This window comes from Oncorhynchus mykiss, chromosome 12 (assembly GCF_057628025.1).
Source record: "Oncorhynchus mykiss isolate SJ-2025 chromosome 12, ASM5762802v1, whole genome shotgun sequence".
NCBI lineage: Eukaryota > Metazoa > Chordata > Actinopteri > Salmoniformes > Salmonidae > Oncorhynchus > Oncorhynchus mykiss.
This window is the reverse complement of record NC_143033.1, coordinates 83845678-83860436: the sequence shown is the minus strand read 5'-3', so window position 1 is coordinate 83860436 and position 14759 is coordinate 83845678. Positions and strand designations below refer to the sequence as shown.

Sequence of the window (14759 nt, the reverse complement as noted above, 5' to 3'; positions counted from 1 at the left end):
AATATCTTGCAAAAATGATTCAAACTGTACTTGTCCTAAGCATAGGTTCCGAAATGTTCTTTCCCTCTAGTAAGCTGCATGGTGCACTATGAGTTGAATCAAAGTCCTTTCTCTGTATAAAATCGATACCCAAGAGTTACTATGGAAACAGAGGTTATGTTAAATAGTTAGATCAAATGAAACGAGGTTCAATGTAAATGTCATGAGAACATAATACAGAAGGTGTTATTAAAGCCATAGTCTTTGCCCTCAGTTACATTCTCTGAGTGGTGGAGATCCAGTCTGAATTTCATATAGACAGTAGAGATTGGTAGGAATTGTGGAGGTAGATTATAGAAATCCCATAGAAACGAGACAAGCAGGGATGACTGAATCAGGAGACATTCTATTATGGACTTTCAATAGCTTTTTATGACTACACAGTAATCTCCATTGTACACGCTTCTATGTAACAGTACATATGACTACTGTCATTATACTTGGCTGACATGTGTACAACAATGTTATTTCTATGGTATGCAACCTTTGCATGGTAAAGTGGGACCTTATTGTTTTCATTAATGGTTAAAATGGTCTTTGACACACGCACTGAAATAGATGATGGGCAGGGTTGGGGAAGCTACTCTGAAAATAGAATTAACGAGCTACCAGTTACTTCACACTAAGTTAAACTACACTAAAGCTAACCTTAATGTTACTTTTGAAAAGTAGTTCACTGCATCCAAACTACTTAGCGAAAAATTATCATACCTGAATCTGAAATGTCACAGACTACAAATTGCAAGAACATATCACTCTGGAGTCAGATGTTAACAGAATGTGTATTCTGGCCTATTAAACTCAAACATGTGGAACTCGGCACACAAAAAGTGTTTCAAGTGAGAATTAGGCAGGTTTGATGCTGAAAAATTAAGGCAATTCTTGCCTACTTCACCAATATTTTATTTTTGCAAAAAAAAAAGTTGTGTGTAGTTCCAGTAGTAAGCTACACCACTACATGGCAACAAAGTAATGAACTACTGAAAACACTACCAAGATTTGAATTTAGGTCAACTACCACAAAGCTACTGCAAAAATGTATTTAAATTGCAAGTTAAACCACATGTAGTTCACTACTGCCCCAAACTGATGATGGGGCCCTGCTACTTAAGTATATTTTTTTAAGACTGAAAACGATATAGCAGTTTAGACAAAGGGCCTCGGCTGAGTCTATTTTCATGCTGGGGTTCCATAAGCCTACTCAGCATTGGCTCAAAATGGAGATGCAAATTAATATGTTCTTCGGGAGACACATGGCTTTTGTCCTGAGATAATTCTGTCTTGCATCGTTGTTCCTCCTTCTTTTATCCGGTCTCCAGATCCCTGCTCCGGGGATCACTTGCTAAGTGCCCTAGTATGGTGTCCCAGATTCAGTGTTATGTTTCACTCTCGTGTCAGTAGACACTCCTCCTCATCCAGGGATTGGGTCAGAGGAGAACTGTTACGTGCTACACCATGGGATGTGAGCCGCTTTTCTCAGACTTGACTCGAGCCACAAAAGCCACAGCTGCTGGTATGTGCAGTTTATTAAATGAAACTACTGTAAGGGCTAGCCAACAGAGGTAGTTACAGTTATGTTTGCCTGAATTCCCAATTGCCTGATTTGCCCAAAACCAGGATTGTCTAACCCCTTATCGGCTTTCATCCCCTCTAACAGCTCTCACTGTGTTTCATTAATCCATAATGTTAACCCTGAAGTGACCTCCAGACTACCATGACACCCCAGTGTTTTACATTAAGAGATTATGGACTGTGCTGCATACACTGGGGAAGTATGCAGCACAGTCCATAATCTCTTAATGTAAAACACTGGGGTGTCATGGTAGTCTGGAGGTCACTTCAGGGTTGACATCAGGGTTAACATTATGGATTAATGAAACACTTTTACATTAAGAGATTATGGACTGTGCTGCATACTTCCCCAGTGTATTACATTAAGAGATTATGGACTGTGCTGCATACTTCCCCAGTGTTTTACATTAAGAGATTATGGACTGTGCTGCATACTTCCCCAGTGTTTTACATTAAGAGATTATGGACTGTGCTGCATACTTCCCCAGTGTTTTACATTAAGAGATTATGGACTGTGCTGCATACTTCCCCAGTGTTTTACATTAAGAGATTATGGACTGTGCTGCATACTGTTGGAATCGGCTCAACTTTGAACATTGAGATATTAAATAAATGATAGAGACGAAGCCTTGAATAGAAAGTCTCTGTAGCAACCCAGAAGGCTTTGGAACATGTTTGATGGAGGAGAGGAGAGCGTTGTGTTGATATAGGGAAGACAGATGGATATCTGTGGATTAGGTGAAGGAGGGGTTGAGGTCAGGAGTTGAGGGGTGAGGTCAGTTTCCCTTCAGGGATTAATCAGGGTTAGTATCTGGTTACCTACTTTCTCTTGGGCATAAACTAAGGATGGAGAGAGGGAGTGTCTTAAATAGGATGTATATAATTGTGATGTCTAAAATGTTTTGCTGTCTGATTACAGCTGTACAGAACCTTTGGGAATAATTAAACTTGGTGAAAGCTTCTCCAGTGTCCGTGAGTCATTTACTCTGAAAAATAGAACCTGACAATACTTCCCCAGTGTTTTACATTAAGAGATTGTGGACTACGCTGGATACTTCCCCACTGTTTTACATTAAGAGATTGTGGACTATGCTGGATACTTCCCCACTGTTTTACATTAAGAGATTGTGGACTATGCTGGATACTTCCCCAGTGTTTTACATTAAGAGATTGTGGACTATGCTGGATACTTCCCCAGTGTTTTACATTAAGAGATTGTGGACTATGCTGGATACTTCCCCAGTGTTTTACATTAAGAGATTGTGGACTATGCTGGATACTTCCCCAGTGTTTTACATTAAGAGATTGTGGACTACGCAGGATACTTCCCTAGAGGCTGACTATTTTGTTTGGGTTCATGTCAGTCCTGTAATTGGTCTTCATCCCTTGTGGCCTCCTTCTGACACGACTCATCTTTCTGTTGTGAAATACTGTATGCATCTCCCTCAAGTCTGGCATCAGCTGTACTATACTGGGTTAAACTGGCCTTGACTGAACTAGCCTCAACACATACAGTATTCCATTACATACTGTATTACAATGCTAGTTGATGTCTTTGGTGGCTCATGTAGATTATATGTGGATATACCTGGGAATCTGCAGTAATACATGAGATCTGCATATGAATATATCTGTTTTTCACAATTCAAATTGTATTCTATGTTGTTTTATTTTCACACTTGGAAATCTACACTGCTCAAAAAATAAAGGAAACACTAAAATAACACATCCTAGATCTGAATGAAATCTTCTTATTAAATACTTTTTTCTTTACATAGTTGAATGTGCTGACAACAAAATCACACAAAAATGATCAATGGAAATCAAATTTATCAACCCTTGGAGGTCTGGATTTGGAGTCACACTCAAAATTAAAGTGGAAAACCACACTACAGGCTGATCAAACTTTGATTTAATGTCCTTAAAACAAGTCAAAATGAGGCTCAGTAGTGTGTGTGGCCTCCACGTGCCTGTATGACCTCCCTCCCAGACCTGGACGAAAGCATCCGCCAACTCCTGGACAGTCTGTGGTGCAACGTGGCGTTGGTGGATGGAGCGAGACATGATAGCCCAGATGTGCTCAATTGGATTCAGGTCTGGGGAATGGGCGGGCCAGTCCATAGCATCAATGCCTTCCTCTTGCAGGAACTGCTGACACACTCCAGCCACATGAGGTCTAGCATTGTCTTGCATTAGGAGGAACCCAGGACCAACCGCACCAGCATATGGTCTCACAAGGGGTCTGAGGATCTCATCTCGGTACCTAATGGCAGTCAGGCTACCTCTGGCGAGCACATGGAGGGCTGTGCGGCCCCACAAAGAAATGCCACCCCACACCATGACTGACCCACCGCCAAACCGGTCATGCCGGAGGATGTTGCAGGCAGCAGAACGTTCTCCACGGCGTCTCCAGACTCTGTCATGTCTGTCACATGTACTCAGTGTGAACCTGCTTTCATCTGTGAAGAGCACAGGGCGCCAGTGGCGAATTTTCCAATCTTGATGTTCTCTAGCAAATGCCAAACGTCCTGCACAGTGTTGGGCTGTAAGCACAACCCCCACCTGTGGACGTCGGGCCCTCATACCACCCTCATGGAGTCTGTTTCTGACCGTTTGAGCAGACACATGCACATTTGTGGCCTGCTGGAGGTCATTTTGCAGGGCTCTGGCAGTGCTCCTCCTGCTCCTCCTTGCACAAAGGTGGAGGTAGCGGTCCTGCTGCTGGGTTGTTGCCTTCCTACGGCCTCCTCCACGTCTCCTGATGTACTGGCCTGTCTCCTGGTAGCGCCTCCTTGCTCTGGACACTACGCTAACAGACACAGCAAACCTTCTTGCCACAGCTCGCATTGATGTGCCATCCTGGATGAGCTGCACTACCTGAGCCACTTGTATGGGTTGTAGACTCCGTCTCATGCTACCACTAGAGTGAAAGCACCGCCAGCATTCAAAAGTGACCAAAACATCAGCCAGGAAGCATTGGAACTGAGAAGTGGTCTGTAGTCACCACCTGCAGAACCACTCCTTTATTGGGGGTGTCTTGCTAATTGCCTATAATTTCCACCTGTTGTCTATTCCATTTGCACAACAGCATGTGAAATTTATTGTCAATCAGTGTTGCTTCCTAAGTGGACAGTTTGATTTCACAGAAGTATGATTCACTTGGAGTTACTTTGTGTTGTTTAAGTGTTCCCTTTATTTTTTGAGCAGTGTATTACGTTCTAACATAATCTTCTCATTGATGTTGGTTGGTCTCTGCTTGGACCCTAAAGTCTTCTGCTAATGGAAAATCAGTTAAATGACCCTTTCGAGATAATGTATCAGTGTATTTCAGCATAAGAACACAATGTATCATGGTCAACGTCTCCTACAGTAGAACCTGAATATAGCCCTTAGGCGCTGTCCTTAGAGTAGACCAAGGTTAGAAAGCTGATTATCCCCATCACAGCTTGTCAAACACTGCCGGAGATACAGTGCATTTGGAAAGTATTCAGACCCCTTCACATTTTCCACATTTTGTTACATTACAGCCTTATTCTAAAATTGATTAGTCCGCCTCTGGCTGGGCCACTAAAGGGTATTCAGAGACTTGTTCTGTAGCCACTGCTGCATTGTCTTGGCTGTGTGCTTAGGGTCATTGTCCTGTTGGAAGGTGAACCTTTGCACCATTCTGAGGTCCTGAGTACTGTGGAGCAAGTTTTCATCAAGGATTTCTCTGTATTTTGCTCTGTTCATCTCTCCCTCGATCCTGACTAGTCTCCCAGTCCCTGCTTCACCATAGGGATGGTGCTAGGTTTCCTCCAGACGTGACGCTTGGCATTCAGGCCAAAGAGTTCCACATTTTTTCTCGTGGTCTTAGTCCTTTAGGTGCCTTTTGGCAAACTCTAAGCGGGCTGTCATGTGCCTTTTACTGAGGAGTGGCTTCCGTCTGGCCACTCTACCATAAAGGCCTGATTGGTGGAGGGTTTCAGAGATGGTTGTCCATCTGGAAGGTTGTCCCATCTCCACAGAGGAACTCTGGAGCTCTTTCAGAGTGACCATCAGGTTCTTGGTCACCTCCCTGACCAAGGCCCTTCTCCCCCGATTGCTCAGTTTGGCCGAGCGGACAGATTTAGAAAGAGCCTTGGTGATTCCAAACTTGGTGATTGGTGATTTGGTGATTGGTGACTTGGTGATTACAAACTTAAACTTCCATTTAAGAATGACGGAGGCCACTGTGTTTTTGATGACCTTCGATGATGCAGAAATGTTTTGGTACCCTTCCCCAGATCTGTACCTCGATACAATTCTGTCTTGCAGCTCTACAAACAATTCCTTCAACCTCATGGCTTGGGTTTTCTCTGACATGCACTGTCAACTGTGGGACCTTAAATAGACAGGTGTGTCACGCCTTTCCAAATCATGTCCAATCAATTGAATTTTCCACATGTGGACTCCAATCAAGTTGTAGAAACATCTCAAGGATGATCAATGGAAACAGGATGCACCTGAGCTCAATTTCGAAGTCTAATAGCAAAGGGTCTGAATACTTATAAGGTATTATAAGCTATTTCTGTTTTTTTTATGGGGTACTCTATGTAGACTGTGTAAATGAATTAATCCATTTTAGAATAAGGCTGTAATGTGGAAAAAGGGAAGAGGTCTGAATACTTTCCGAATGCACTGTATGTGTTGTAGTTGTTTTCCCTTTGGAATTATTCTAAGCCAAGAACACTTCATGAAGGCATATTTCGGATAGATTAAAAAAACTTGCACATAAATGCCTCTTTTTATTCAGCATAAATTGGACTCAGTCAACTTCTTAAATCCTGAGAGTCATTAAGTATTTACTAGTTTCTTAGTATGAAAATCCCAAAGTAACAGTGATGGGCAAAATGTTTCAGCAATCAGTTTACAGTATCCGTTGGGCTTGAAAACAGAACCAAACAGGCTTTAGAGAGCTCAGGCCTGTGTCAAACGTCAGTGTAATGAGGACCAGGGCTAATGGTCCCAGGTGTTCCTTCTCATTATGATAATTTGAAATGTGGTTCGATCTCTGCCTCTCAGGCCCAAAGGTCTGAGTGACGCTATTGACTTTGAAGTTGCTCCATTGAGATGAGGCTGTTGAACTATTGCCAGCTAATGCAGACTGGCACTAACAGGAAGGAAGAGAGCTAGGGGAGGGGAACTCAATAGGCCTTTGTAAGACAGACCGTCATGTTGTTTCTCCTCTATTTTCAGTTTAAGCTTTCACTGTCTGATACACACTCACTTTCTCAGCCTACCTGCATCTTTTTGTGCACAATATTTTGGTGTTCGATTGGCAGGACAAATGGAGGTTGTCAGACTGCTGGCCGGCACTTTGACGGTCCATTGTGGAACTCTGCACTCTCAATTACAGAACTTGTTCCAGCCAGACACAATATATCATCTTGGAACAAATTATGTTACATAGTGATCTTAAAGACCAAGGAAATTCAGGATGAAATGTTTTGTTGCAAGGCACATTTTGTATAAACTGACATTTCATAGATACAATACTACAATGCAGCTGTCATGACTGTGAAGATAGATCCAATTACACAGTTTATGAATCAATTATATAAGGTCCCTCCATAGTGTAGGTCTATGTGCGGTAAAAGTGTTCTACTGTATAAGTTGAGGATGGAATGAATCAGTTTTAAAACACAGGAGAGTGTCTCGGTTAGAAGGGTTCTTTAGAATCTCTCCACTGATCTTCAGGGTCAAGTGCCCAAGCCTGAAAGACATTTTGCCATCCAATTAAAGTTGGAATGTTTTACCTGCTTTGGCAAAAGGGCAGGGCTTTTGACCCTGAATGGGAATTTTTGTTTAATTTGTGAACGATATGAGAAAGGAAGGTCTTCACTAGCTCCCCCAGCTCGCAGCTTTGGGGAGTGTGACCTTTTGCGGTGGTGATGATCCTGAGTGTACATCAGACAGCATAAATTGTTAATGTGAGACCTTCCTTTCCCTCTGTGTCCCTGTTCCTTTACCAGTTGTCTGAGCCAAAGAGGGAGTGAAATACAGAGGCCTACTCTTTCAGAGTACTGGCTGAACTGAACTAAGACTCCATAAAAAACAAACTCCCGTGAACACAGCTATTCGGCTAACTAAAGAATGAGGCTAATGCATCATATAATATATTCATTAACTAGGGTGGTTGGATCTATTAAGAGCAGAGGTGGGACCAAGTCATTGTTTTACAAGTCACAAGTAAGTCTCAAGTCTTAGCACTCAAGACCCACGTCAAGTCCCAAGTCAAGGCAGGCAAGTCCGAGTCAAGTCTCAAGTCCTAAACTTTGAGTTTCGAGTCCTAAACAAGTCATAATGTACTCTTCACCAAATGTAATATCATTTCATATTTTTAACAAGAGTTAGTATACTACATTTACGCAAAACATGAATGCTTTAACAAATATATATATTTATTACTTCCCAAATAAACATTATATTTCCATGGAAATACATGGGTAGCCATGAGAAAGACCCCTCCCATAGCGATCGACTATCACGCGATGTATGCTTATGCACAATCGCCCAACCTTAACACACAACACACAAACCCTCTCTGTGTGGTTACAGTAGGCTAACGTATGTCAATGGATTTAGGAACAGCAGTAACATCAGGCAGGATTTAGGCTACAAACTGCCTAGCAGTTATAGATGTAGCTCAATCTTGGGTGCAATGATCACGTTCCCGCACTGACAGACTGTATGGAGGCTCATTGACTTAAGACAAGTTAGACAACATGCTATACAAGCAAAGTTATATATAGCTGTCGGTTTTATTAGCCACGACTTACCGTTCTTTGTGCAGCTTCAAATGTTGAACAAAGTTGGAAGTTGTTGCGCCTCCGTCTAATTTTCTTCCCGCATGTTTTGCAAGTTGCAATCAATTTTTTGTTGACTACAGCGTAGTCTTCATATCCAAAAATAATAATTTTGGGTATCATCTTTCCAAGGGCTCCATCTGAATTCACTCGCTGACGTTCCTCTGCACTGCCACGCGCAACTTTTTCTCAGCTGGCACAATTTGATTGGCTGCTGTCCGATTCAAACAATAATCAGTTAAGTGAAGAGCTGATGCGCTGCACACTTTTTTAATAGCATCATTTTTAATATTTGGGCTTGAGGAGGGTATCAAGTCAGTTCGTGTCAAAGGGCTCAAGTCCAAGTCAAGTCACGAGTCATTGGTATTAAAGTCAAAGTCGAGTTGCAAGTCATCATATTTGTGAATCGAGTCTGACGCGAGTCCAAGTCATGTGACTCGAGTCCACACCTCTGATTAAGAGTGTCCCAGACTCTGATATGTGTACACAGATTTCGTATGTGAGGGTTGGAACGAAAATCAGCAACGAATATGCTTAGTGAATTGTCTTGTTCAGATAAATGGTATTGGTCATCTCATGCTATCTTAACTCTGCATTTCTCTCACAGGGCACTACGGGAAAGAGAACTTCCGCCAAGGCCAACTTGATCATAACTTCATCTCCTCTGGATTCGTGACACTGGGACGACCGCACCTAAAAGGTATTGTCCATCTCCATTGTCTGTTGGTCTGATGACAATTACTATGTCTTCAAGAGTAATGACAGCGTTGTGGTACAAACTTCTAACACAAATCTCACTCTCATTTTCACCTTGCCTCTCACCTCCACACATTTCCTCCACTCTTTGTCCAAAAAGTCTTCTTTCATTTTTCGATCCACTGTTTCAGTAGATCAGGGGGAAACAGTGCAATAGCCCATCCAATTATTTTACTTGCTCACTTCTAAGCTGGCAGTCACCTTGGGAAATGGGACTGAAGCTTTTGGCAGAACAATAACGGCATTTCTCAAAGCTAATTGAAAAGAGAAAAGCCTCAACGAGTTACTGCTTTGTTCAGATGTGAAAAGTACTCTCTCCTTTTTGTTATGTTTTTCCCCTTGACTGACTCATAAAGGCATTTACACAATGGCCATGTGTGGATGAAATAACACTCAGCATTACCAGCACTGCATGCTGTACTTGTCACATTCTCCAACTCTTCTTCGTGCCAGATCACTGTGTACAGAACTGTCTACTGTACGAGAACAATGCGGTCAGTTGAGCTGACAGAGTCTTGTCTCCGCCCACTAAGGAGGCTTAAAATCATTGATGATAGTTGTACATAAGTGACTTCCTGTCAAATGCCAAGAAAACTACATTATGATATACACCTATTGAATTTATCAGTCGAAATATAAATAGACTGAATTGCAACATAGAAAACGAAATGTTCTTAATCTGAAAGTATAGGATGATAATAGCTAGAGTTGGTGCATAAGGCTAAGTAGTAAACAAGTGGCTGTTCTCTGTCTTTGCAGCGCAGCACTCTGTAGACGATTTAGGGCAGCTGTCCTGGCAGGGAGATCTGGATGTTCCTAATATCTCCTACAGTATGTAACATATTCTCACTATGGAGACCCCTGCTTCCTGCCGGAGAACAGCCACACACCTGCTTTCTGCTCCCGCCAGATAAGACCACTCTCACACACTTCACACACCTAGACCCTGGGCCCATAGAGTGGGTTTGGCGGCTGATGCCCTGCGCTCCTCATAACGCAGGGCATCAGAACAGACGCCCTGCCACTATCATTAACCAGCCCAGTACAGCTTTCAGAAAGCATGGCTGTCTGGTGTCCCTAATGCTGAACATAGAGAAACAACTCCACAAGGAGGAGTGGAAAACAGGCTTGAATGTCTGTGCTGGTCTGTTCTCCAAAGTATGAAGCAGTCATGGGTTCTGTAGATGATTAGGATAGACAAGGAGGGTGACAAGCATTAAAATGGTTGCTATGTCATGATTAACAGTGTGTGTGTGTGTGTGTGTGTGTGTGTGTGTGTGTGTGTGTGACGAGACACATTCTGATGTTGTTAATGTGTCTGCAGTTTTATAACCACTTCTTGTAAATTTTAGGTGTCTGCAAGGTAAGTGGTATTTTACCAAGTGACAAAAACAAGTACTGTTTTACATTGGCTTCTAATTCAAATTCAAATATTTCCTTGCATATCTATATAGTTGTTTATACAAAGAATGTATGTGAAAATTAGGTAGTCTAACTGGGGTTTGAACAGCAATCCTCTGCCTTCCTGTTAGGCCACATCACTGCTGCCTGGTGTTACAGTAACTGTCATTACAAAGCCGAGGGCTTTTCCACCTCAAACAGCTGGCTGTCAACAGGCTCTCTGTCTGCTCCCTGTACCTCCTGTTACTATCACCAGTTTGACATCCAGTATTGGCACTGACCCAGTATATAGCTTACTCTCTTATTTCTTATTTCTTATGTTTTCTTTATTATATTTAGATATATATTGTAGCGACCTGCACAGACAGCTGTGTGTTATGTGTTATGCTGTTCGTTGGTTGTGTTGTAATTACCAGTACCCAGTGTTCACGGGATCCGACATGCCAGTCAAACTGCTATCTGCAGTTGCAAACCTGTAATTTAAATAGATTTATATTTGGATTTCATTTAATGGACATAAACAAAATAGTCCAAATTGGTGAAGTGAAATTTAAAAAAATAACTTGTTTAAAAATGTTTTTTTTTTAAATAAAGAACGTAAAAGTGGTGTGAGCTTATGTATTCACCCCCTTTGCTTTGAAGCCCCTAAATAAGATCTGGTGCAACCAATTATCTTCAGAAGTCACATAATTAGTTAAATAAAGTCCACCTGTGTGCAATCTAAGTGTCAAATGATTCTGAAAGGCCACAGAGTCTGCAACACCACTCAGCAATGGGCACTACCAAGCAAGAGGTACCATGAAGACCAAGGAGCTCTCCAAACAGGTCAGGGACAAAGTTGTGGAGAAGTACAGATCAGGGTTGGGTTATAAAAAAATATCTTAAACTTTGAACATCCCACGGAGCACCATTAAATCCATTATTTAAAAAATGAAAGAACATGGAGCCACAACAAACCTGCCAAGAGAGGGCCGCCTAACAAAACTCACGGAACAGGCAAGGAGGGCATTAATCAGAGAGGCAACAAAGAGACCAAAGATAACCCTGAAGGAGCTGCAAAGCTCCACAGTGGAAATTGGAGTATCTGTCCATAGGACCACTTTAAGCCGTACACTGCACAGAGCTGGGATTTACGGAAGAGTGGCCAGAAAAAAAGCCATTGCTTAAAGAAAAAAATAAGAAAGAACATTTGATGTTCGCCCAAAGGCATGTGGGAGACTCCCCAAACATATGGATGAAGGTACTCTGGTCAGATGAGACTAAAATTGAGCTTTTTGGCCATCAAGAAAAACACTATGTCTGGTGCAAACCCAACACCTCTCATCACCCTGAGAGCGCTATCCCCACAGTGAAGCATGGTGGTGGCAGCATCATACGGTGGGGATGTTTTTCATTGGCAGGGACTGGGAAACTGGTCAGAATTGAAGGAACGATGGATGGCGCTAAATACAGGGAAATTATTGAGGGAAACCTGTTTCAGTCTTCCGGGGATTTGAGACTGGGACACAGGTTCACCTTCCAGCAGGACAATGACCCTAAAGCAACACTTGAGTGGTTTAAGGGGACACATTAAAAGTCTTGGAGAAGCCTAGTCAAAGCCCAGATCTCAGTCCAATTGAGAATCTGTGGTATGACTTAAAGATTGCTGTACACTAGCGGAACCCATCCAACTTGAAGGAGCTGGAGCAGCTGGAGCAGTTTTGCCTTGAAGAATGGGCAAAAATCCCAGTGGCTAGATGTGCCAAGCTGAAGAGACATACCTCAAGAGACTTGCAGTTGTAATTGCTGCAAAAGTTGGCTCTACAAAGTATTGACTTTGGGTAAATAGTTATAAATGCTCAAGTTTTCTGTTGTTTGTGTCTTATTTCTTGTTTGTTTTACAATAAAACATATTTTGCATCTTCAAAGTGGTAGGCATGTTGTGTAAATGATACAACCCCCCCCCCCCCCCCGCAACAAAATAGGAAAAAGGCCAAGGGGGGGTCACTGTATATATTTGTTTTTAAAATAACATTTGAATTTAAAAGCATTTCACTGTACTTGTACATGTGACAATAAAGCTTACATTTTAACTTGACAGACATGTTACGTGTCCCCACCACATCATTATAACCCTGCTACAATACATCATACTGTAACCCTGCTACAATACACCGTACTGTAACCCTGCTACAATACATCATACTCTAACCCTGCTACAATACATCATATTGTAACCCTGCTACAATACATCATACTGTAACCCTGCTACAATACACCATACTGTAACCCTGCTACAATACATCATACTGTAAACCTGCTTCAATACACCATACTGTAACCCTGTTACAATACATCATTCTGTAACCCTGCTACAATACACCATACTGTAACCCTGCTACAATACACCATACTGTAACCCTGCTACAATACACCGTACTTTAACCCTGCTACAGTACATCATACTGTAACCCTGCTACAATACACCATACTGTAACCCTGCTACAATACACCATACTGTAACCCTGCTACAATACATCATACTGTAACCCTGCTACAATACATCATATTGTAACCCTGCTACAATACATCATACTGTAACCCTGCTACAACACACCATACTGTAACCCTGCTACAATACATCATACTGTAACCCTGCTACAATACATCATACTGTAACCCTGCTACAATACATCATACTGTAACCCTGCTACAATACATCATACTGTAACCCTGCTACAATACACCATACTGTAACCCTGCTACAATACACCATACTGTAACCCTGCTACAATACACCGTACTGTAACCCTGCTACAATACATCATACTGTAACCCTGCTACAATACATCATACTGTAACCCTGCTACAATACATCATACTGTAACCCTGCTACAATACACCATACTGTAACTCTGCGACAATACATCATACTGTAACCCTGCTACAATACATCATACTGTAACCCTGCTACAATACACCATACTGTAACCCTGCTACAATACATCATACTGTAACTCTGCGACAATACACCATACTGTAACCCTGCTACAATACACCATACTGTAACCCTGCTACAATACATCATACTGTAACCCTGCTACAATACATCATACTGTAACCCTGCTTCAATACACCGTACTGTAACCCTGCTACAATACACCATACTGTAACTCTGCGACAATACACCATACTGTAACCCTGCTACAATACACCATACTGTAACCCTGCTACAATACATCATACTGTAACCCTGCTACAATACATCATACTGTAACCCTGCTTCAATACACCGTACTGTAACCCTGCTACAATACACCATACTGTAACTCTGCGACAATACACCATACTGTAACTCTGCGACAATACACCATACTGTAACTCTGCGACAATACACCATACTGTAACCCTGCTACAATACACCATACTGTAACCCTGCTACAATACACCATACTGTAACCCTGCTACAATACATCATACTGTAACTCTGCGACAATACACCAAACTGTATCTCTAGCATCTCTCTTCAGTCCCTAAATTCCTTTCAAGTTCATTTCAAGTGTGTATCATGATATTCTGGATCTTTTCCCCATGCATTCACGTGGAACTGTAAATATGTATTAATATCCATATGCTAATAGGGAGATATAACGGAATCTACAATCAAGATAGTTACAAGAAAAACAACTGCTTAGCACAATAGGAATGACCTCAAATTTTATTGAGCAAAATCCTTTAGTTCTCTGTGGGGGCATACACTCTACTCATACAGACACTATAGGGCTGCAGGCTAACGCACAGTAGCAAGCTCATATAGCTCACGGTAGATCGTTTATGTGGCTGGCTAGTGAAGTGTCTGTTGGAAGGCTTGTGCAGTGAGTGTGATTTATAAATGATATCAGTGAGTGGTTTGAATTGGCAATGTCTATCCATCTCCACTCTTCCATGATGTATTGGCCAGGCAGACGTGTCCATTTAGCCACTGTGGACCACAACAGATTTATTAGACACAGCTAAAGGCCAAGCCGCTGCCACACAGGAAATGCTTCAGGAGATTCTACTTCATTCATTTAAAATGACAAACATTGAATTGATCAAATATGTTTTTGAAGCTGGTGAAGATATCTCTGCCAGCTGATATAAGTATTTCCATTTGGGGGAGTTTCTGAAGAGGGGTGGGGTTCT

General features: G+C 42.0%; 1 protein-coding gene across 2 annotated transcripts in view; it reads left to right on the top strand.

Moving 5' to 3' along the window:
• LOC110538570 (protein shisa-6) overlaps positions 1–14759 on the top strand; it is a 75582-nt gene that overhangs the window by 11144 nt on the left and 49679 nt on the right. For both annotated transcript variants that reach the window (XM_021625465.3, XM_090193735.1), the window contains exon 4: positions 9046–9138. In XM_021625465.3, the coding sequence (XP_021481140.1) occupies positions 9046–9138 (93 nt within the window). The remainder of the gene's footprint in view (positions 1–9045; positions 9139–14759) is intronic.